This window comes from Panulirus ornatus, chromosome 1 (genome assembly GCF_036320965.1).
Source record: "Panulirus ornatus isolate Po-2019 chromosome 1, ASM3632096v1, whole genome shotgun sequence".
NCBI lineage: Eukaryota > Metazoa > Arthropoda > Malacostraca > Decapoda > Palinuridae > Panulirus > Panulirus ornatus.
The window spans coordinates 65054998-65081926 of NC_092224.1; the positions used below are offsets into that span (position 1 = coordinate 65054998).

General features: G+C 43.9%; 1 protein-coding gene across 3 annotated transcripts in view; it reads right to left on the reverse strand.

Moving 5' to 3' along the window:
* LOC139749220 (uncharacterized) overlaps positions 1-26929 on the reverse strand; it is a 489778-nt gene that overhangs the window by 377381 nt on the left and 85468 nt on the right. For all 3 annotated transcript variants that reach the window (XM_071662967.1, XM_071662950.1, XM_071662959.1), the window contains exon 2: positions 14236-15041. In XM_071662967.1, the coding sequence (XP_071519068.1) occupies positions 14236-14257 (22 nt within the window). In that variant the 5' untranslated portion in view covers positions 14258-15041. The remainder of the gene's footprint in view (positions 1-14235; positions 15042-26929) is intronic.

Sequence of the window (26929 nt, forward strand, 5' to 3'; positions counted from 1 at the left end):
ACAAGGGATTTTTGAAACTAGAATGTTATAGGTCATATACAACCATATATAATTTTGTATGCTTCATTCATATTTATACCATGTATTTGGTCAGCTCACTAACATACTGATTTGTTCTCGGCAAGGACTGAACAACTCGTCCAGGTCTGTTACGATCAGTACAGAAGAGAAACACAACAGTTTGCCCTTCCTGCATCTTAAGATATTCATCAACAATGGTATGTTAAGCACTACAGTGTGACGATAATTCTCTAACATTTAAATATATATATTTTCCTCTCTATTCTAATCATCATATTAATGTTAAGATTTCTCCCAATAAGCTCCTATACCCAGGAAAGATCATAGACTAATGTCATGCATGACACAACCAAAGATATAATAAAAAAAAAACACATTATAATGATGCTGAAGATGCGACAGATACAGAAGGAGTTTCATGAACAATGGATTAAAGACAAGTGATAATCATTAGCATTAATCGCTCATTCTGTTAAGCTTTGGCATCTAGCTAGCAACGGCTAAACCAATCACATGAAACGAATTCGTACACAAGATACCTCTTAACCAATCACATGAAACGAACTCGCACACAAGATACCTCTTAACCAATCACATGAAACGAACTCGCACACAAGATACCTCTCAACCAATCACATGAAACGAACTCGCACACAAGATACCTCTCAACCAATCACATGAAACGGACTCGTACACAAGATACCTCTCAACCAATCACATGAAACGAACTCGTACACAAGATACCTCTTAACCAATCACATGAAACGAACTCGTACACAAGATACCTCTTAACCAATCACATGAAACGGACTCGTACACAAGATACCTCTCAACCAATCACATGAAACGAACTCGTACACAAGATACCTCTTAACCAATCACATGAAACGAACTCGCACACAAGATACCTCTCAACCAATCACATGAAACGAACTCGCACACAAGATACCTCTTAACCAATCACATGAAACGAACTCGCACACAAGATACCTCTTAACCAATCACATGAAACGAACTCGTACACAAGATACCTCTTAACCAATCACATGAAACGAACTCGCACACAAGATACCTCTTAACCAATCACATGAAACGGACTCGTACACAAGATACCTCTTAACCAATCACATGAAACGAACTCGTACACAAGATACCTCTCAACCAATCACATGAAACGAACTCGCACACAAGATACCTCTTAACCAATCACATGAAACGAACTCGTACACAAGATACCTCTCAACCAATCACATGAAACGAACTCGCACACAAGATACCTCTCAACCAATCACATGAAACGGACTCGTACACAAGATACCTCTCAACCAATCACATGAAACGAACTCGTACACAAGATACCTCTCAACCAATCACATGCAACGAACTCGCACACAAGATACCTCTTAACCAATCACATGAAACGGACTCGTACACAAGATACCTCTTAACCAATCACATGAAACGGACTCGTACACAAGATACCTCTTAACCAATCACATGAAACGAACTCGCACACAAGATACCTCTCAACCAATCACATGAAACGGACTCGTACACAAGATACCTCTTAACCAATCACATGAAACGGACTCGTACACAAGATACCTCTTAACCAATCACATGAAACGAACTCGTACACAAGATACCTCTCAACCAATCACATGAAACGAACTCGCACACAAGATACCTCTTAACCAATCACATGAAACGGACTCGTACACAAGATACCTCTCAACCAATCACATGAAACGAACTCGCACACAAGATACCTCTCAACCAATCACATGAAACGGACTCGTACACAAGATACCTCTCAACCAATCACATGAAACGAACTCGCACACAAGATACCTCTTCTACCATCACATTAGAATTCGTTGTTTTTGCTGCTGTAAAATTCGTTGTTGTAAAATTCGTTATTGTTGTTGTTGTTACAGCTCTTAGAGAGCCTACTGTCCGGGTGGAGGCTTTCACAAACTAACAATGACATCACTGAATTTCAGCCTACTAGCATCTGACAACAGTTGAGCTCGTCCAACACGCTGGCCGCAGTAGCGCTGTTGGCAACGTGCACGCAATTCCCCTGCGAAGGTTCAGGTAGGTTTTGTGTAGGTCGCACAGCGAGAGTCGGAAGCCCGACGGAAACATACTGTCAGAAATGTCGGTAAGGTGGGCAGGGGAGACTCACCTACGTTATCCCCTGTGTATACAGGGTTAACTTGTGACAGTTTTTTTTGGTTCATTACTTTGTCCGAAGATGTAAAGCACGAGAGGTCTTGCGGATCGTCTCTCCTACCTCCTGTGACATTTGACGCAAGGAAATAGACTAAAGAATGGCCCAACCCACCCACATACACATGTATAGACATACACGTCCACACACGTACATATACATACGTATACATATACATACACACACAGACATATATATATATATATATATATATATATATATATATATATATATATATATATATATATATATATATATATATATATATATATATATATGTACACATGTACATAATTCATACTGTCTGCCCTCATTCATTCCTGTCGCCACCCCCGCCACACATGAAATGACAACCTCCTCCCCCCGCATGTGCGGTACTGGGTGATCAGGCAGCTGTTTCCTGAAACACATCACCAGCGCCTCGTCTACCCCAGATCAAGACCCAACGGACCCAAGTCATGGACCTAGAATACTTCAGGCCCCTTCTCTGTCCCATGCCCACACGTCTGCTGGTGATAATCAAGGACAAAGGAGAGATGACAAAATATTAAAAGGTAAGTGTGACATCGCCTTTGAAAATTTATGGAGGGACAAGGTTTTTTTTTTGCAGACACACACACACACCCTTCACTCGGGTCTCAGAATGACATTTGCGTCGAGTCCTTAGTTGCGGTTTTAATCCGTAGTTCGTGGGTGACCTTTCGAAAGGTCACCGTGGGTAAGGTGTCCTGCTATCGTCACTGTGGTGACCTTGGGCGGAGGGGAGGTAAAGAAACTGCTGCTGCTGCTGCTGCACACTGCTGTCCCGCTGCCCTCAATCCTCCACACACACACAAAAAAAAAGCCAAAGATGGTCGAAAGAAAAGTGTATTCGTCTCACCTTACGTACGCACAGGACACGATACATAGAAGTCGTGAAGCTGTATGTAACTGCAAAGGCCTCGGACACTAGAACTAACGCAATGGAAGGTGAGGCAAGGCAAGGACACAAATTCCATAGTTTATATTCATTTTTCGGCCGGCATTTACCACCTCATTCAGTTCAAATCGGGTCACATCTGGTTACGCTCCAACGGGCTCGATCTACTGGACCTGAGCCACTAGAGTGACACTGCGAAATCCGGCCCGGGAGGAGAGGGGGTAGGAGGCCGACCACTCTTCAATACCAAACATGGCTGTCGTATCACTTTCCATTTCAGAGTGCATTGCGCTCTCTCTCTCTCTCTCTCTCTCTCTCTCTCTCTCTCTCTCTCTCTCTCTTCGCAAGTCTGGGTGAAAAGTTGCATGATCTTGCCCTCTCTTGGGCAAGAATGAGTTTTGGTGGATCGTGGACACACCCCTACCGAGAAGACCGCACGGGAGCCCCTCCCTTACCAGTTACAATACAACTCGTAGCCAAGAACTGGCATTAATGAGAGACGCGTCGCCCAGCAGAACACAGGCAGGCGTCCCCGGCCAGCTGACCACGAAGGACCCGTTCTAAAATGGCGGGTCGTGTGGCTATTATTAACATTCAAAGCGACGAGAGACCGTCTGTCTGCGAGGTTTGGGTTTGTATGAAACTAGTGGTGGCTGGAAGTGATCCAACACTACATGAGCCGCTTCTGGTGTCTGAGGAGAATGACTGAACATATCAGGAAGACGCCAAGCCCTTGAGACAGAATCACGACTCGGTAGCCACTTGAACTAGTAATAACTTCGTAATGTTGTCCCGCGTGTACTTTACGTACAATCTCGACCGCGTTGTCATTACATAACTGTGTACTCGAGGGAGAGGGAAGTTGTACACTCGTCAGACCACATCTCTTGAAATTCATCATGCAGTCTGTAATTAACCGTGTGTATGCTGTCCACATTCACAGTTTTACGAGCCAGTTTATTCCAATGTTCCATTACTATGATAATGTAAAATATTTCATTCATCTTTTCTAGTTCATTCCTTGCTCAGTGTCTTGTTATGGCGACTGGTTTTTCTATCAACTATTTTTCAAAGATTTGTTCACTGTCGACATCGTCCAATTAGTTTGGTAATGTTAAAGTTGTGACCAAATCGCCCCTTACTCTTCTCTCTTGCATGATGGAAAAATACAAGGCCCCTTAACGAAACTCTCAGTGTAACTCGGCTTTCTTGATTTTGTGACCATCTTTGTTGTCCTTTTGTGGACATTCTCCATAAGTCCCCCGCGTCAAACGCTGTCTGACCGTCCACCACAACACAACCCAACCATTCACGTTCTAAAGAACTCCTACGAGAGTGGTCTCACACACACACGTCTTCCTTGGAGTCCTACGAGAGTGGTCTCACACACACACGTCTTCCTTGGAGTCCTACGAGAGTGGTCTCACACACACACGTCTTCCTTGAAGTCCTATGAGAGTGGTCACACACACACGTCTTCCTTGAAGTCCTACGAGAGTGGTCACACACACACACGTCTTCCTTTCCCTACAGCCTTGTTGACTCTCTCACTCAGGTAGATCCATCTTCGCAGTAAACCATCCACTTGTTCTTTGATTAACATTTCCCTAAGAAATGTTATTTCTTTGGGAATGACATTTTCGCTCTCTTCTACGAACTTGGTACCTTATCTTCCCTTAGTGACGTACTCATACCAGAGGTCTTTTCAGGATACAATCTTATATAATCTTATATACGTGATTACATGTGATAAAGGGACTACGTATGAAATTTGGATATATATATTATATATACCTCGCAAACGCGGGAGACAGCGACAAAGTATAAAAAAAAAAAAAAAAAAAAAAAAAAAAAAAAAATATTATATATTATATATATATATATATATATATATATATATATATATATATATATATATATATATATATATATATATATATATAATACCCATAATATCCAATTATGGGTCAAGTGTGGCTGCACTCATTTCGTGCTCAGGTATGACGTCAAATTCCCTACTAACCTACTTACAGTCTGGGGTCTGAGCACGTGCGGGCATGACACGTTAGCACAGAGATGATGTTTATATGAAACTTCCCCCCATAAAATGAATAAATAAATAAATAGAATATAAAATTGAAAATAAAAAATACAAACTGCAGAGGTAAATACTGTGCAATTGTTTTTGTCTCAAAAATATTCCAGGCATTTAACGCGACCCAAGTAAGAGGCAACAGAAATCTGGGTTCCGAGATAAGTGTAGACGAGGCACTGCGCGTATCGTAATGAACATATTCAGGACCAACGTGCAATAAAGGTAACTGAAAACTACATTTATACCGTCCATGTTGTGAGCCTACGCATTCATGAAATACAAAACTATTCCAATTTCAAAATCATATTTTCGAGGGAATCACCTTGAAACTAGAGTTAAGTGAATCTAGTTCAGCAGAAGACATATATATCTGTTGTCTTACACTAGGTACACGTGTGTCCTGCCCGCCAGGGGTAAGGGACGCGGGCAGTTCCCATCAACACTGCAAGAGCAAGGGAGTTGTGTGTGCCTCCTCCACAAGTATGTTGTCACCCTCACATTTCGACAGTGTCAGTGAAACTCAGGTGTTCCACTCCCAGTCTTCTGAAGGATGATTCAAACTCTCTTGTTGTATTTCAGATGAGTATCTCAATCTCTCTTGACCATTGTCACAACCCTCAGCATTTTAAAAATATCCTAACACCCTCTCTCGATGCCTTAAAGGCACACATCCAGGTTCGTCTACCAATTCTACCCAAACTTCATCTACCTCTCTACACACCCACACACACACACACACACACACTACCACGTAACCAGACCCACAATGTTCGACTCTACCAAGCTGCTCTCATTTTCCGGTTGACCTTATTATAACTACCGTGGTCAAACCTAATATAAGAAAGCTGGCCATTAACGTCTCGTTAGGCTTTCCTTGTGGTCTCGCCGCTCTCCACAGCGTGAGGCATCCTGCTTCCGCTACTTTTTGAGGGTTAATTACCCTGACCCTTGCTTGACTGGGCAATAAGAATGTGTGGAGAAGAAGTGAAAGTCTTGCCAGCGTCCTGATTGCGCTGTTTACAAGCACCACCGCATCACATTGAAGTGCAAGTCTTATTCCTTCATTGCCCGTATTATATATATCTTAATAACGACCTTGTAAGGAGAGGTTCAGTAAACCAGTTATAAGCCCCGTCATTCAAAGGACAAGGTCGTTCCTCTAGTACTGTAGTTACCTGAGCTACACGGAGCTGTTTCATGACGGATTTGAACGACAGTGGGAACCGAGGAAACGTGAGTACAGTTGACATATTAGCACAGGTAGTGTCCATGAAATGTTACTCACTCAAAGTGAAGTCCACACAAAGTGAGAAGTTACGTGGAACAAGTGAAAGTGCAAAGTGAGAGGAAAGAAATCACATATTTCGCCAAACCAAACCTAATATTAACCGTGTGTAGCCTAGCCACAGAAAACGTACTCTAACCTAATACAAAAGGACTAAGTTATATTGCATCATACAACATAGCTGTGTGCAGGGAGAATTTTTGGAAAGCTCTCAGATTACTATACGTAACACTTCTTAAACCGTAATTCTTCGAGGTAGCTAACAAAAAGCAATCCTCGGCCATACATCTGTACATGTTACCTCACGTCCCTCCACACGCCCCTCTATACTTCCGGTAATAGACTCCAGTCTCGGGATCGCCAGAGTTTTGCTCGAGGTTAACAGTCGTGTGTATACTTACTAAGATCTGTCATACGAGTACCAGCGAACGATTGAAATTAGTACTTGTCTCTGAGCAACACGTATTTCCACCACTTCTTCTTCCCTTGGTAGAGGAACGAGTTTTTCGTGTCTCGTTGCGCTCCACCAGTAACCCAATTCCCATCAATTATACGACCTCTGTCACATTCCCTTTTCCCAAATTCAACTCTTTTTTTTATAGATATATTTCAGTGATTCAGGTACACCTACTTTCTCTTTACGAACTTCATCATGTCACTTCCCCCAGCGTACCAGACCAACATTATATTCAAGGAGAGTTTGAGCTACGGAGGCATTGGAACACCAACACACACCACTGGGTCCCTTCCTGAGTGTCTGTAACTGCAAAGAATGAGATTATGAGGTGAGAGGAGAAACGAGTGATTCACGAGAAATACCAGCAAACTCTCTCCAAGAAAATATGTATCACGTCCGATACCAAATCTTATTATGGGTATCTGGAACAAAGATTGAACCATGTGAAGCGTCTGGGGTAAACCCACGAAAGTTTTGTGGGGCCTGGATGTGGAAAGGGAGCTGTGGTTTCGGTGCATTACACATGACATATATATATATATATATATATATATATATATATATATAAGGTCTATTTTGTTCTGCTTTTTCAGCTGGATTTTATCATGAGAAAATAATCCCGTCAGTGACTTCAAAACTTCGATGACCTGACCTGACCTTGCTCATATCGGCTTCCTGGCAATCTATCACACCGAAAACAAAATACTTACGAGTTAGATCGCTGGTGGACGCTTTGGACTTAGAAATACTACGTTTATCAGACACGAGAATAAATAAGGTCATGTCCAACCGTTCACTCGACGTTCAACATCCATGACGTAAAACCAAAGACGCTAAGAATCACACGTCTGAATATGACGCTAAGAATCACACGTCTAAATATGATGCTAAGAATCATACGTCAGAATAGGACGCTAAGAATCACACGTCTTACATGACGCTGAGAATCACCCGTCTGAATATGACGCTAAGAATCACTCGTCTGAATATGACACTAAGAATCACCCGTCTGAATATGACGCTAAGAATCACACGTCTGAATATGACGCTAAGAATCACACGTCTGAAATGACGCTAAAAACCACATGTCTGACATGACGCTAAGAATCACACGGCTGTATATGACGCTAAGTATCAAGTCTGAATATGACGCTAAGAGTCACACGTATAAAATGACGCTAAGAATCACACATCTGTATATGGCGCTAAGTATTACACGTATAAACATGACGCTAAGAATCACACGTATAAATATGACGCTAAGAATCACATCTGAATATGACGCTAGGAATCACATGTCTGAATATGACGCTAAGAATCACACGTCTGAATATGACGCTAAGAATCACACGTATATATATGACGCTAGGAATCACACATCTGAATATGACGCTAAGAATCACCCGTCTGAATATGACGATAAGAATCACACGTCTGAATATGACGCTAAGAATCATCCGTCTGAATATGACGCTAAGAATCACACGTCTGAATATGACGCTAAGAATCACACGTCTGAATATGACGCTAAGAATCACCCGTCTGAATATGACGTTAAGAATCACACGTCTGAATATGACGCTAAGAATCACCCGTCTGAATATGACGCTAAGAATCACACGTCTGAATATGACGCTAAGAATCACACGTCTGAATATGACGCTAAGAATCACCCGTCTGAATATGACGTTAAGAATCACACGTCTGAATATGACGCTAAGAATCACACGTCTGAATATGACGCTAAGAATCATACGTCTGTATATGACGCTATGAATCATCCGTCTGAATATGACGCTCGCTAAGAATCACACGTTTGAATATAAGGCTAAGAATCACACATCTGGATATAATGAAGTGATTGTAAAACAAGGTAAATTATCTTTAAAATGTATAATTTTTTCCCTCTCTCTCTCTCTCTTGTAAGGGTTCGCGGGCCAATGTATCCCTCAGCTGTATACATTTCATTTCACTCAAAACATTTATAACTATTGCGTCATCACGTACGAAATTCTGCGACTACCCACGTACCTCACGGTGTCCCAAACCATAAAACTAAACAACATGTATTATCCATTCAATCAAAATTCGTACATATATATATATATATATATATATATATATATATATATATATATATATATATATATATATATATATATATCAGTAAATTTTAGGGAGAATAAAAAGATGTTCTGGAAGGAGGTAAATAGGGTGCGTAAGACAAGGGAGCAAATGGGAACTTCAGTGAAGGGCGTAAATGGGGAGGTGATAACAAGTAGTGGTGATGTGAGAAGGAGATGGAATGAGTATTTTGAAGGTTTGTTGAATGTGTCTGATGAGAGTGGCAGATATAGGGTGTTTGGGTCGAGGTGGTGTGCAAAGTGAGAGGGTTAGGGAAAATGATTTGGTAAACAGAGAAGAGGTAGTAAAAGCTTTGCGGAAGATGAAAGCCGGCAAGGCAGCAGGTTTGGATGGTATTGCAGTGGAATTTATTAAAAAAGGGGGTGACTGTATTGTTGACTGGTTGGTAAGGTTATTTAATGTATGTATGACTCATGGTGAGGTGCCTGAGGATTGGCGGAATGCGTGCATAGTGCCATTGTACAAAGGCAAAGGGGATAAGAGTGAGTGCTCAAATTACAGAGGTATAAGTTTGTTGAGTATTCCTGGTAAATTATATGGGAGGGTATTGATTGAAAGGGTGAAGGCATGTACAGAGCATCAGATTGGGGAAGAGCAGTGTGGTTTCAGAAGTGGTAGAGGATGTGTGGATCAGGTGTTTGCTTTGAAGAATGTATGTGAGAAATACTTAGAAAAGCAAATGGATTTGTATGTAGCATTTATGGATCTGGAGAAGGCATATGATAGAGTTGATAGAGATGCTCTGTGGAAGGTATTAAGAATATATGGTGTGGGAGGCAAGTTGTTAGAAGCAGTGAAAAGTTTATATCGAGGATGTAAGGCATGTGTACGTGTAGGAAGAGAGGAAAGTGATTGGTTCTCAGTGAATGTAGGTTTGCGGCAGGGGTGTGTGATGTCTCCATGGTTGTTTAATTTGTTTATGGATGGGGTTGTTAGGGAGGTAAATGCAAGAGTCTTGGAAAGAGGGGCAAGTATGAAGTCTGTTGGGGATGAGAGAGCTTGGGAAGTGAGTCAGTTGTTGTTCGCTGATGATACAGCGCTGGTGGCGGATTCATGTGAGAAACTGCAGAAGCTGGTGACGGAGTTTGGTAAAGTGTGTGGAAGAAGAAAGTTAAGAGTAAATGTGAATAAGAGCAAGGTTATTAGGTACAGTAGGGTTGAGGGTCAAGTCAATTGGGAGGTGAGTTTGAATGGAGAAAAACTGGAGGAAGTGAAGTGTTTTAGATATCTGGGAGTGGATCTGTCAGCGGATGGAACCATGGAAGCGGAAGTGGATCATAGGGTGGGGGAGGGGGCGAAAATTTTGGGAGCCTTGAAAAATGTGTGGAAGTCGAGAACATTATCCCGGAAAGCAAAAATGGGTATGTTTGAAGGAATAGTAGTTCCAACAATGTTGTATGGTTGCGAGGCGTGGGCTATGGATAGAGTTGTGCGCAGGAGGATGGATGTGCTGGAAATGAGATGTTTGAGGACAATGTGTGGTGTGAGGTGGTTTGATCGAGTAAGTAACGTAAGGGTAAGAGAGATGTGTGGAAATAAAAAGAGCGTGGTTGAGAGAGCAGAAGAGGGTGTTTTGAAATGGTTTGGGCACATGGAGAGAATGAGTGAGGAAAGATTGACCAAGAGGATATATGTGTCGGAGGTGGAGGGAACGAGGAGAAGAGGGAGACCAAATTGGAGGTGGAAAGATGGAGTGAAAAGGATTTTGTGTGATCGGGGCCTGAACATGCAGGAGGGCGAAAGGAGGGCAAGGAATAGAGTGAATTGGAGCGATGTGGTATACAGGGGTTGACGTGCTGTCAGTGGATTGAATCAAGGCATGTGAAGCGTCCGGGGTAAACCATGGAAAGCTGTGTAGGTATGTATATTTGCGTGTGTGGACGTGTGTATGTACATGTGTATGGGGAGGGTTGGGCCATTTCTTTCGTCTGTTTCCTTGCGCTACCTCGCAAACGCGGGAGACAGCGACAAAGTATAAAAAAAAAAAAAAAATATATATATATATATATATATATATATATATATATATATATACACATACAGAGGTTGTCTTTGTACATCTTGCATGATTTTTATATTTGCTCAAAACCCAGCGACTGACATAAAAAAAAAAGGGTGTTCTTCGAAAAAGAGCAATTTTATGAAATAAGAAAATAAAATCATACGTGGCTGGTACGTTGCCTTGGTATCGTTCTGCAGGATGGGCTGGGGGAAGGTTCTCGTACCTTCACACCTCAGTATTTTTCTCTTACTGATACCACGATCATTGTAACCTCACATTGTCCCTGACCTTCATAACCATTCTTGCTATCAAAAACTTATATATATATATATATATATATATATATATATATATATATATATATATATATATATCATACAAACCTCCAACTGCCAGTATCGAACCCGGGACCCCTGTGCAACAGGCGGGAGCGCTACCGCAAGGGTATGATCGCCCTAACAGGGCAATAACTATTCGAATACTATGTACTCGAATACCCTTCGTCTCACGTTGGTGAGCCACGGGGTCTACACCGGTCATTTCCCATCAGGCTCACACAGCCAGCAGATCACAGCCTAGCGGTAGCGCTCCCGCTTGTTGCACAGGGGTCCCGGGTTCGATCCTGGCTGTTGGAGGTTTGTATGTTCTATGAAGGTTCGCGTTCATATGCACTTTGTTCGTGTAAATATATATATATATATATATATATATATATATATATATATATATATATACTTTTCTATAACTACAATATCTACATCACCAAATTATAACAATCAACATCCCCGCTTTACTGGTCATAACCCAATACAACATCAAGCAAAACATTGCACACCAGTTTACGACCATCTTCCATACACCCCATTGGTGACGTAGCTCGCCCTAAGCCCACAGGGCACCAGATCAAACTGTACGGGGCAATAACAAGCCATTATCCTCCCAAGACGAAGGCGACAAAGCTGAGCGCAAGGCCAACACATGCTAAGGTAAGGTCCATAAAGCCTCTCAAAGGGTCTCTTCAGCTCAAGGTTGACCCGACAGATGAAAATGCTTGAGCTGCTAACGTAAGGTGACTTAAGCTAGTCCCATGGGATGCTGACTCTGGGTCGTTTCAATTATAAAATTGATGAAATGTTGAGTATCGACTACTGACCCGAGTCAAAAATCTATTCTCAACTGAAGATCACCGAAGTCTATCTCGTTCCTGCGAGACACCAAAGCTTCGTTAAGTTCACTTAAATTGTGGTGTTTGTAGGAGTTGGGAAGGTCGTGGTGGAGGAGACTGAAGCGAGTTGGAGAAAGAACAGCTTCCTGGGGAATTCCAGTGTAGAGTTTGAGGGTTGTGGTGATGAAGTCTTTTGTGGCTGACTCAGGCTTGTTAGCTAAATTTGTATGGGATCACAAGCCACAGTGATTGTCAACCATTTGGTTATAATATTGATCTGATGCTGCAGGAACTGATAGTAAGAGCCAGAGCCAGCAGGTCAGGTGGGTGCGGGAGGAACCTACCATTGCAGTAAGTGCCAGCGTCAGCAACTCAGGTGGGTGCTGGAGGAACCTACCACTGCAGTGAGTGCTAGCGTCAGCGAGTCAGGTAGGTGCTGGAGGAACCTACCATTGCAGTAAGTGCCAGCGTCAGCAAGTCAGGTGGGTGCTGGAGGAACCTACCACTGCAGTGAATGCCAACGTCAGCAAGTCAGGTGGGTGCTGGAGGAACCTACCATTGCAGTAAGTGCCAGCGTCAGCAAGTCAGGTGGGTGCTGGAGGAACCTACCACTGCAATAAGTGGCAGCGTCAGCAAGTCAGGTGCTGCCACAGTATAGTCATGTCTACGGTGACAGGAGGCTGAGGCTGATCACGAGCACACGTGACGCTCCCTCACAGCAGGTGCGCATCACAGCGGTCGTGTGTGGCTGTGGCAGGCAAACCATGCACGGGTATTACACTAACCCCTTGACCACGATGGTGAGGCACTCAAGCGTCAAGATACGACCCTTGAGCACCAGGGTACGACCCTTGAGCACCGTGGTACGACCCTTGAGCACCAGGGTACGACCCTTGAGCACCAGGGTACGATCCTTGAGCACCAGGGTACGATCCTTGAACACCACGGTACGACCCTTGAGCACCACGGTACGACCCTTGAGCACCGCGTTACGACCCTTGAACACCACGGTACGAGCCTAAGGCGTGAAGATTCAATCCTCTGCTATGATGGCCTGGTCTATGGCATAAGCTTTAAAGGGTCAGGTCAAAGGCCAAGGCATCCTATCCAAGCGTCTTGGGATACTATAACAACCACAAGAAGACGTCCTCTACTGGTTGTGTGAAGGCATCGTAGGATTAGATTACTAGTATGTGGAGAGTGAAACACACAACAAACAAACTTATCAAATCAAAATCTAAATATCTATCTCATGTTTGGTCACTCACTACACGTTATCATAAAGGGTTGAGACAGTAGGTCCAGAGGTAGAGGGAAGGTACCTGATATACGAGTTCAGTTACATGGACAGTTTAGAAGCTATGAATATGCCCACCACAATAATGAAGAGAAAAAATGGAGATTTAATTACAACCTCTAATTTTGTAGATCAATTTGATAATGTCTTTGAGGAACGGTTCACTCAAAGGAGCTAGGAAAGATTCATCGACTAAAGGTATCAGCCAGAGAGAAAGCTACACCTTTCTTTAATAAAGAAGTAAACCAATACTATCATAACAGTAGAGTTGTGGATAGATGGGACAGGCTGCGTGATAAAACTGCAGACAGACACAAGAAGTTAAGAAGTTGCATGAAAGCAAGAGAGAGAGAGAGAGAGAGAGAGAGAGAGAGAGAGAGAGAGAGAGAGAGAGAGAATGATGATCCTACGGGTGTAGAACACCCTCCAATTTCTGTACAATCAGTTATTCACAAGCTTACTTGCACTCAAATGCACAAGCACACACACTGTCACATGATAGTATTGCGGACGAACACCTTTGATGGATCTGTGGAGGGAGAGACATGGTATGACTGAGGCTGTGTCCAAAGCAACCTTGCCTCAAAAAATAGAAAGAGTTGGCCAGGGTACTCACCGATGGGGTTGAGAGGCGCCATGGTCGCAGCCGTGGTGGTCAAGGTGGTGGAACACTGGGAAGGACGGGTAGGTCGTTACAGGTCGTCAGGGGGTCGTCGATCCGGGTTTTGAGCAGGATCAAGCTATGGAACCCAGGGGCCGTGGTTGACGATCCAGGCCTGTAGACGCTCGTGCTCCGGGCGGCAGGCGGCGTCGCGGCGGGAGGCCAACACACACCGTCCGCTGATGATCTTAAACCAGGAGCAGGGGAGGCTGAGGTTACCCACGCCGCAGCTCAGACAAGCCCAGCCCGCACCGAGGGTGACACTGGAGCCGCCTGGACACCCGGTGAGACTGAGGGTCGAGAGATCCTCGTCGGCCTGGGGATGCTCCTGGGTCGAGCCGCTTGTCTCGGGCAAGCTGGTTCTTCGGCTGTGGCGACTCGGGCTGGTGACGGCGCCCACTACGAACAGTGAGCGTCGGCGAGAGCGTTTGGAGGCGGCGAAGAGGGGGCAGAGGTTGGCGCGGGTCGGGGCGGAGGGTGCCTTTTGGGCCAGGGTGGCGCTGTATGGGGGCACACTCTCTCACGATGGGAACCGACCAGCTAACACTACCTCCGACCTACGACTAGTCTTTCCTCCTCGCTCTCAATGAACATCGTAATAATTACCCTTGACGACGACCTTATGGCTTCCTTGTAGCGCTCGCACGAAGGCTCTGTCCACACACACACACCACCCTGTGACGGTCGAGACCACACAACACCTGCTGACGACTGGAGGAGCTGCAGGAGCGACGAATGGCACCGATGCTACAGCTCGCGGCCTGTGGACACAACACGAGTCATTAGCTCCTCACATGAGGCAGGAGCCACAGCTGTGCTCCGGCATGACTGATCAAGACATACATACACGAAACATTAGAGGAAATATTGAGACAGAGGCAGCATGTCCCCACTGTAGTTCCGAAAGCTGAGGATCTATGGGTAAAATCTCATTAATGAAGCATCACTAATTAGACGCAGAGATGTGTATAATCAATCACGTTCAAGAAAGATTAAAATGATCACAGTTACCGCGATGAAATTCTAAAGTTTTGAGGGAATCTGTAGAGAAATGTATTTCATAACAACAAGAACGACAACACAATGATGAAAGAAATAATGATATTAATAATAATAATAATAATAATAATAATAATGAAAATAGTACTTCATTAATCACTAAAACAACGTACACAAATCATCGTTGGACTGACACATAGCAAGTAACAAGCCCTTGGAGTCAGCCAGCAGACCCTTGGATCAGTACATATCCTGTATAACAGCAGGGAAGTAGACAATATACTCCACATCTGATTGTTCAGGATGTAGGAGAGAGAGAGATACACCACCGGCATCAAAGTCTTATGAGTCGATTTCAACAATCTTAACAACAAGTTCACAACAACGGGACAGGTGTTCCAGGTTATGAAACATTTCACAGACGTTCTTGCCTCATTTACAACATGTAAAACATCTGGTGAAGAGCCGTGAATAATGACCACCCCCTCTGATGAACACCAGCTCAGCCATGTTCACACGATCAACCTCTGTTGTTGTGATGGCCTCAGTGGGAGGCAATGGTCTGTCACAGTTTTGAATACCCTTGTAAAAAATACGATCCACGATACCAAATGTCCTCGAAGACGCTAAGGAACATCTTCATATAACTAACTGCCCGCGATCCAGTCTCTTATGGAATCAATTCGATCCTACAATGTAGCGTAACTGGAATCAATTCGATCCTACAATGTAGCGTAACTGGAATCAATTCGATCCTACGATGTATCGTAACTGGATCTGTTTATTCAACCCCCATATGGGCTGGGGCCTGGAAGCATTCTGGTCCAAGATACTGTGCGAGCGAGACGGGGAACAGAGACACACCAGACACGACGCTCCCTGCAGAATATTGGCAAGAGGGATCATCGACACCTCGAACGTGTTTACACCTCCACTCTTGTAAGATCCAACCCAACATGTCATCTCATCTACTTAGGGACACCTACCCGATTTTCGCGAAGATGAGATGAGATGCGATGAGATGAGAGAGAGAGAGAGAGAGAGAGAGAGAGAGAGAGAGAGAGAGAGAGAGAGAGAGAGAGAGAGAGAGATCTGGTGGAAGGTTGACCACACAACACACACACACACACACACACACTCGTCAAGGCAACACAGCAGGACGTGCAATTCATCACGACGTCATCGAACTCAAGTCATCATGACGTCATCAAACTCACTCACTGCATCATCCCGTGTTCTGTGTGTGTGTGTGTGTGTGTGTGTGTGTGTGTGTGTGTTGCCGCCGTCCATCAGTAGCGTATGACGTTAGCAGACTTACGCTCTGGGACGACTGACTCCTGACACACACACACACACACACACACGTGTGTGTTTGCTATGTTATCTTTTACAGTAACAGGAGCAAGGTCACGGGACGCTGGTTAACACAGGGTCATAACAGTCAAGCAGGCTGTTCACACTCGCGAATGGCACGTCGTCATAAACTCGGTGTAAACGATCGAACCGCCGAACAGTCAAATAGCATTCACCAGTGTTCAGACTGCGAGACTAATTACTCAACAGTGGTCTATGTAACAGTCTTATTACTCAACAGTGGTCTGTGTAATAGTCAAATTACTCAAAAGCGGTCTAACTATATAACTGTCTAATTACTCAACAGTGGTCATACAGTGTAACACTAATCACTCAACAGTGGTCTGTGTAACAATCTAATTACTCAACAGCGGTCTATGTAACAATCTAATTACTCAACAGCGGTCTATGCAACAATCTAATTACTCAACAGCGGTCTATGCAACAATCTAATTACTCAACAGTGGTCTGTGTAACAATCTAATTACTCGGCAGTGGTCTATGCAACAATCTAATTACTCAACAGTGGTCTGTGTAACAATCTAATTACTCAACAGCGGTCTATGCATCAATCTAATTACTCAACAGTGGTCTGTGTAACAATCTAATTACTCAGCAGTGGTCTATGCAACAATCTAATTACTCAGCAGTGGTCTATGCAACAATCTAATTACTCAACAGTGGTCTGTGTAACAATCTAATTACTCAGCAGTGGTCTGTGTAACGGTCTAACAACTCAGCAGTGGTCTATGCAACAATCTAATTACTCAACAGTGGTCTGTGTAACAATCTAATTACTCAGCAGTGGTCTGTGTAACGGTCTAACAACTCAGCAGTAGTCAGAGTCACAGTTTAATTACTGAGCAGTGGTACTACAATGGTCCAGCACACCCTACAGTGGTATAACACCAGTTCACAACCTGAAGTTTGACTGGTTCTCTGGCCACAGTCCTGGTCATTCCATAACTGTCTGTCTAACAACATCGTCACTTCTTCCAGCCTCTCAGCACGACCCACGAGGGTCAGGTCAAAGTCAGGTCATCATGCCCAAGGGTCGTTACCGTCGTGATCAAGGGTCGTCGTCTACTGTCGTGCTCAGGAAATGACTGCCATCTGGTTGCGAGCCAACCATGGACTGATTATCGATTAACTTATCAATTATTAATCTGTGGTCTGATTATCAATCAACTTATCAATTATTAATCTGTGGTCTGATTATCAATCAACTTATCAATTATTAATCTGTGGACTGATTATCAATCAACTTATCAATTATTAATCTGTGGTCTGATTAATCAACTGCGGAATGATTGCTCATATGTGGTCTGATCAATCAACTGTGGCCTGATTATTAATCTGTGGTCTGATTAATCAACTGTGGACTGATTAGTAACCTGTGGTCTGAGTAATCATCTGTGGACTGATTATCAATCTGTGGTCTGATTAATCATCTGTGGTCTGATCAATCAACTGTGAACTGATTATTCATCTGTGGTGTGAGAGCTAAACTGCAATTCAACTGATGATTTCAGAAATCTGATTGCTCATCAATGGTCTAGCTGTTCACCAGTGGTCATACTGTTCACCAGTGGTCATACTGTTCACCAGTGGTCACTGTTCATCATTAGTCAGATTGTTCACCACTGGTCAGACTGTTCACCAGTGATCATACTGTTCATCATTGGTAAGACTGTTCATCAGTTATCAGATTGTTCACCAGTGGTCAGACTGTTCATCAGTTATCAGACTGTTCATCAGTTATCAGACTGTTCATCAGTGGTCAAACTGTTCATCAATGGTCAAACTGTTTATCAGTAATCAGACTGTTCACCAGTGGTCAGACTGTCGGTCACAGGCCTCACGTCATCAGTTATCTCGCCACTGAGGTGCGTGGTCAGGAGAGGTCTATTCAACAGTGGTCAACTACCTACAGAAAGCCTGTTCGTTCACCAGTGGTCAGGTATGATAGGCAATCAGGCTGTTCAAGTTTTCCTCTGATCGGTGAACAGCAGCAAAGTCCATGTTACACTTATGTTAACTCCATGAACACGACGGCACGACCCTTTAGCACGACGGCACGACCCTTTAGCACGACGTCACGACCCTTTAGCACGACGGTATAGCTCTTGAACACGACAGCACGAACCTTTAGGACGACGGTATAGCTCTTGAACACGACAGCACGAACCTTTAGGACGACGGAACGACCCTTGAACACGACGGCACAATCCCTCAACATAACGCTATGACCCTTGGGTATAAAGGGTTATCAAGGGCTATACCCAAGGACGCTAAGGTCGTGCTCAAGGGTCATCCCAGACCCTAGGTTATCATACCCAAGGGTCGTGCTCAAGGGTCGTACCACCGTGCTCAATGGTCGTATCATCGTGCTCAAGGCCCGTATCGTCGTGTTCAAGGGTCGTACCGTCGCTTTCAAGGGTTGTACCGTTTTGTTCTCAAGGGTCGTACCATATCGTTCAAGGGTTATACCGTCGTGTTCAAGGGCCATACCGTCTTGTTCTCAAGGGTTGTACCGTCGTGCTCAAGGGTCATACCGTCGTGCCCAAGGGTCGTACCGTCGTGCCCAAGGGTCGTACCGTCGTGCCCAAGGGTCGTACCGTCGTGCCCAAGGGTCGTACCGTCGTGCTCAGTGGATCATATAAAGAATATCAAGACACCATGTTTATGGAGACATGAGAAGGAAGACACTACCCCCTCACCCGTAGATCACATGATGCGTCCTAGCTCTCTCTCTCTCTCTCTCCCTCTCTCTCTCTCTCTCTCTCTCTCTCTCTCTCTCTCTCTCTCTCTCTCTCTCTCCTTACAAAGCGACCTCTGAGCACAGCCATTGAAACGCACCTCTGCAGGAAAGCAGACTCAAAACATGTCTAATTTCTCGTGGAATTATACTTTTCTCCTTTCCCCATGGGGCATCTAAATCAAAGCCTTGACACCAATCCTAAACCCTCCACCTAAACCTATTCCGTCCACGTTACAATTATCCGCGACAGACACAAGGGGGAAAATGAATTCCTGTAACATCTTAACCCCTGACCTCGTAAAACAAAGGAGAGGTCCGGCTGTGCTGACCACCCCCCACAACCCGGTATTTTGGTTCAGGACACTGAGCGAAGGGAAGAGAAAAGTATGTATATATTTACCTCTGGGCGGATACCAACGAGAAATTATGACAAATTTCAGAAGAAAATGATCAAGGACCAGGTACAGAGGTACAGAGAAAATGGGAACAATACATCTTTCCATTTAAGGAAGAAAATGGGAACAATATATCTTTCCATCTAACGAAGAAAATGGGAACAATGTATCTTTCCATCTAAGGAAGAAAATGGGAACAATGTATCTTTCCAGCTAATGAAGAAAATGGGAAAATACATCTTTCCATCTAAGGAAGAAAATAGGAACAATATCTTTCCAGCTAAGGAAGAAAATGGGAACAATATATCTTTCCAGCTAAGGAAGAAAATGGGAACAATGTATCTTTCCAGCTAAGGAAGAAAATGGGAACAATACATCTTTCCACCTAAGGAAGAAAATGGGAACAGTATATCTCCATGTAAAAGACGTGAAACGAGACAACTTCTGTTACAATATAGGGGAACAGGTCAATATGAGTTATCTGTTTGTATGTTACGGGGAGTTCTACAATCGTGTTTCCCCGTCTCTTGACTTTGTAGATACGCACCATGTCTTTGTTTCTACATGTGTGCTAACACACACACACACACACACACACACTCACACACACACACACACACACACATACACACACACACCCGGCTAAACAAGGCACCCACTTATCGCCTAGCTCCGAGGTGAGGATGAACACCTGGGTTGAGTGTGGACAGAATGATGAGTCTACGATTTAAAATTCTTGTGCTGGCTCATATGGTCAGTAACGCTAACCACTATACTACCGTGCGTACGTGTGTGTGTGTGTGTGTGTGTGTGTGTGTGTGTTACTTATACTTCCACTAACTTATAACAGTAGTCTAATCTCAACATCTGAGGACACATATCTCACAAAGCGAGTCATGTAAACAATAACACATCCCATACAAGCACCATATACATGGCCAGAGCCAAGGCACCACGCAAGTAGGTAGAATATTATTAAAGAGAGCCATGAAACATAGAAAACGACTTGGTGAAATACGAGAGAAATATGTACTTTGCCTGCTCGTGAAGCTGCGTAAAGTTGCCTGTATATATGCAGGAGGGTGAAAGGCGTGCAAGGAATAAAGTGAATTGGAACGATGTGGTATACCGGGGTTGACGTGCTGTCAATGGATTGAACCAGGGCATGTGAAGCGTCTGGGGTAAACCATGGAAAGTTTTGTGGGGCCTGGAGGTGGAAAGGGAGCTGTGGTTTCGGTGCAATGTACATGACAGCGAGAGACTGAGTGTGAACGAATGTGGCCTTTGTTGCCTTTTCCTCGCGCTACCTCGCGCCATTGCGGGGGGAAGAGGTTGTCATTTCATGTGTGGCGGGGTGGCGATGGGAATGAATAAAGGCAGCAATTATAAATTATGTACATGTGTATATATGTATATGTCTGAGTATGTATATATACGTATATGTTGAAATGTATAGGTATGTATATGTTCGTGTGTGGATGTGTATGTATATACATGTGTATGTGGGTGGGTTGGGCCATTCTTTCGTCTGTTTCCTTGTGCTACCTCGCTAACGCGGGAGACAGCAACAAAGTTTAATAAATGAATAAATATATCACTCGCCTGGATATGTGATATATCAGCTGGCTATATATATATCACATATCACTTGCCTTTGTCTCATACATCAGTTGCCTACATATCTCATATCGGTATGTATGCATGTCTTCATAAAGATGTTCTCGAGTTGGTCCGAACACACTCATTCGTGTGTTTCTGTACCTATGCGGGTCTCCTGAGCTGAGGGGCAGGTCCAATGTATGGAGAGAGGGAGAGAGAGAGAGAGAGAGAGAGAGAGAGAGAGAGAGAGAGAGAGAGAGAGAGAGAGAGAGAGAGAGAGAGAGGGGGGGGGGAGGGAATGCCCGCTTGCTTTTCGCAGACATCAGCTCTTGAGGCAGACTCCACTGAAAAGCACGAGAAGCTGGCGCCCGGGTTAGGGAGAGCGCGTGAAAGGAAAACGCGGCGAGTTATTGCGCACAAAAAAATGAGGCATTTGAACTACACTGGGGTAGGGCGTGGGGGGAGTGGTGGGAGTGTGTGAGAGATAGCATGATTCAAGTGAGAAGATTAGATTGGGAAGACCTGGAGGAAGTGGAGTGTTTTAGATACCTGAGAGTGGACACGGCAGCAGAGGGAACCATGGAGGGGTTGAACCGAGTCATAAGGAGGAGGGACGAGTTCACATCTTGGGTACATTAAGAGAGCGTGTGTGAGGAGGAGAGGTCTCTCACTGTATATAGGGGACGGTCATGGGTACTAGTGTGTACGTCTTGGAGCTGGGGCGAGCCATGAATGCAGAGGGGGATAGGGAGCTGGTGGAGGTGATGTTTACCAAATGGCGTCCTAGCTTCGTCTCTGCGATGTATATCAACTGACTGTTATATTTCTCTCTTGTGTCTCCCCTGATGATGTGATTATTACACGAAAGTGCACATGGGAACTTTTCGTGTTTCATTTTCCCCGTGGACTCATAGGAATACATATATATATATATATATATATATATATATATATATATATATATATATATATATATAGCTGATAACAACGAGGAAAATGAAAGCCGGTAATTCCCGAGTGCACTTTGGGACCTATCGTGTTTCATTTTTCCTCATGATTATCAGCAAATACCATAACACGCATGTCATTTGTGATCGTACTGCAATATATATATATATATATATATATATATATATATATATATATATATATATATATATATATACACACACACACACACACACACACGTTATCCCTGGGGATAGGGGAGAAAGAATACTTCCCACGTATTCCCTGCTTGTCGTAGAAGGCGACTAAAAGGGGAGGGAGCGGGGGGCTGGAAATCCTCCCCTCTCGTTTTTTTTTTTTTTTTAATTTTCCAAAATAAGGAACAGAGAAGTGGGCCAGGTGAGGATATTCCCTCAAAGGCCTAGTCCTCTGTTCTTAATGCTACCTCGCTAACACGGGAAATGGCGAATAGTTTGAAAGAAAGAAATATACAAACGTGTTGGCAGTTTCCAGGGGTAGCGAGGCATCGCTAGAAACAGAAGTAAGGCCGCGTTCGCTAGCATCCATTCTCTAGGAGTCATTTGTAATGCATCGAAACCACAGCTTCCTATCCACATCCAGACCCCACAGACCTCTCCATGGGTTACCCCAGCTTCACATGCCCTGGTTCACTCCGCTGACAGCACGTCGAGCCCTGTATAACATATATATATCCTTTTTGACAACTTCATCTCACTCATTCTCTCCGTATGTCCAAACCGTTTCAGAACAACCCTCTTCAGCTCTCTGAACCACACTCTTTATATCACCACACCCGTCTCTTACCTTTTCATTACTTACTCGAGCAAACCACCTCACACCACATATCATCCTCGAACATTTCATCTCCAACACATCCACCCTCCTCCACACATCCTCACCCATAGCCCATGCCTTGCACCCATATTACTTTGTTGAAACTACCATACCTTCAAACATGCTCATTTTCACCCTCACAGATAACAACCTCTATGCACGCATTTTTAAATGCTCCCAGAACCTTCGCTCCCTCACCCACCCTATGACTCGCTTCCGCTTCCATAGTTCCATTTCCATCACCCCCAGATATCTAAAACACTTTACTTCCTACAATTTCTCCTAATCAAACTCACACCAAATTTAACGTGTCCTTCTACCTTACTAAACCTTTAACCTTGCTTTTATTTACATTTACTATCAGCCTCCTCCTTTCAACCACTCTTCCAAACTCAGTCACCAATTTCTGCAGTTCCAGACTCGAATCTGCCACCAGTACACTGTCAATAGCAAACATTCGACTCACTTTTCAGCCCCCCGCCCCTCATCCCCTACAAACTGCATACTTGCCCCTTCTCTTGCATTTACCTCTCTCACCCCTGAAACCGTAAACAAATTAAACAGCCATGGTGACATCACACACCCCTGCCGCAGACCAACTTTCACTGGGAACCATTCATTCTCCTCTCATCCTTCACGTATAATTGCCTTACGTCCTTGGTAAAAACTTCTCAGTGCTGTAGCTTGCCTCCCTCACCATATACCCTTATGACCTTTCACAAGGCATCTCTATCAACCTCATCATACGCCTTCTCCATATCCATAAATGCTATGTACAAATCCTTGTTACTCTACGTATTTTTCACACACTTTTTCTTTTAAAGCAAACGGCTGATACATGCACTCTCTACCAAATCTGAAATTACACTGCCCCACGCCAACCTGATGCTCTCTGTACATGCCTTCACCCTCTCAACCACTACTCTCTCATAAAACTTACCAAGTATACTCAACAAAATCATACCTCTGGAGTTTGAACACTCACCTTTATCCCATTTGCCTTTATATATTGGCACTATACATGCTTTCCACCCATTCCCAGGCACCTCACCATGATCCATATATACACTAAAAACCCTAACTAACCAGTCATCAACACAATCAACACCTTCAAGAAATTTAACCGCAATACCATCCACACCAGTCGTCTTGCCACATTTCATCTTACGTAAGGCTTTCACTTCTTATCTTTTCTTTACCACAACATTCTCTATGACTCTCACTTCGCACACCATCCCGACCCAAACACACCACATTCCAGAGTCCTTCAAAATACTCATTCCATCATCTCCTTACTTCATTACTCACTGATGCCACTTCACCCTTCGTCCCCTTCACCGAAGTTCTTACTTGTTCTCATGTTTCTCGCACACTATTTACCTCCTTCCAAATCATCTTATTCTCCCTGATGTTTACTGATATTCGCTCACCCCTGATCTCATCTGTCCTCTTTCTTCAACCCCTACACCTACCTCTTGACCTTCTGGCTCATATTCTTTAACATCTTTCAATAATTTACACTCTTTCCTTGTAAGGACCACCCATATACCACACTTTGCTCTTTCACTGGCAACTTTACTTCGTCCTCTCGCAATCTCACTCATCTGTCCGACCTTGCGCGTCTCTCGCACATGCCAGCACTGTTCCCCTAAATACCTTCCACTCCTCACCTATTCCCAAAGCTTCGTCTACTCTCAACTTTTGCCATTCTACACTCAGTCTCTCCTGGTATATCTTTTTTAAGCTGACTTCCACACCTTTCCTCTAACCCATACCGTTTCCTCTTTTCTGAAAACCTCTACAAATCTTCGCCTCTGCTAGTGTTACCATAACTCTACAAGGTAATGACCAGACATCCCACCAGCTGACCCTCTCGGCACATTCACATCCAAAAGTCTCTCTTCTACACGCCTATCAATTAATATGTAATCCAGTAATACCCGCTGACCATCTCTCCTACTCGCATACGTACACTTGTGTACGTCCCTCTTTTTAAACCAGGCATTTCCAAGCACCAGTCCTCTTTCCGCACATAACCCTACAAGCTGTTCACCATCTCCATTCATAATACTGGTTACCCCGTGCCTCCTGATCACACCCTTCACTGCCACTTTACTCACCTTCACATTCAAATCACCCATCACTGATAGCTGGTCTCTTGCACCACCACGGCTGACACACACACTCACTCAGCGGCTCACAAAGCACTTACCTCACACACACATACATACGCGCTCGCCTACCTCACCATAGCAACACAGCATACATCAGGAACAAAAGACTGAGCCTTCAAAGAAAAATCCTCATTCGACTCCATCAGCTCCTAAGGTGATAATACAAGAGGGGAGGAGAGAATGATGGTACGAAGACCATATGATGAAAATGACACAAATAATAATGAAGACGTGGGCAACATACAGAAATGGCACGACGTCAGGTGTTGACCCAGCTATATATGTATTAATGGCACGACGTCAGGTGTTGACCCAGCTCTATATGTATTAATAACTTAAGGAAGAGTCCAGCACCTGCCTGAATATGTATGCAGATAATGCGCCAAGGGCATGGGGAACATAAGGAGCGATCACGAAGGCCTGCATCAGCTCACAAGGGAAGTTATACATGGGTCAAGAAACTCAGCCCAGTCACGTGGAAATAAGGACAGGACACGGTAAAATAACGTCACGGTACCAATATGATCTTGTGGGGAAAGAAGCTGTGTGCGCGAAGGATCTGGGAGCTGACATTGTGTAACTTAAAAGACAGCAACAGACCAATGGGTCACTTCGAGGTTGGCTGTGATAAGAGGACGACACCAGAAACTCACAGACCAGTGTGGTAGTCACAGTTGGAAGGCGCAAATATAATGTAAGTCTCACGGACTTGTAAGCGAAATATATGTGAGGTCTCTTCTTAAACTTATCTATATAGTACTGCTCGCAAGCAATGAAATTGGTAATTGTTCTATGAAGTCCAAAAGGTGTGTGTGTGAGAGAGAGAGAGAGAGAGAGAGAGAGAGAGAGAGAGAGAGAGAGAGAGAGAGAGTATAGTACACAAATAAACATATGGTATGAGAAAAATAACTGAATGAAAGAAACAAAGTGATGAAATCGTGAATGCTGACAATCGTACGAAAAAGTCTAAAAGTTATGTAATGATAAAAGTTCAAGACATGGGCCCCAGCACTGTACATCTCCCTCCCGTTACTGTATAAACATTCAAAAAGACACAATTACTCTGACGTCATGCGCTATATAGGTTGTCATCATAAGCTCAGTCAGCTATCATTCATACGTGCTCAAGCTTGCATCCTGCTAACAGCATGTATTCAACTGCTATCATGAATACATTTTTCAATTGATTAAGCTTATCATATTTGTGCGTAATATTCCTCTAATGTATGAATAATGTCGTCAAAGTCATTAATCTTTATCTAATCTAATCCATGCGATGATTACGCAATGGGATGGCCTCGTCTCCACGTACCAGCAGTACGTAAGGCTTACGTAGCGAAAACCTCTATTGGCCTCATGCATAACGAGAGTGTATGTGGTCATAGAACACCTGGGAGAAAGGAGTTACAATCAATTTCCGGCTGATTAATATCAAGTACCGACGTTTAAAGATCTTAAATGACCCCCTGGCAGTTGACAGGCCTTATGCCCAAACAACGAACCAGCCATCAAATGATACGAGAGCCTCACTCAAGCTCTTAGAGCGCGACGGTAACATCCTACGG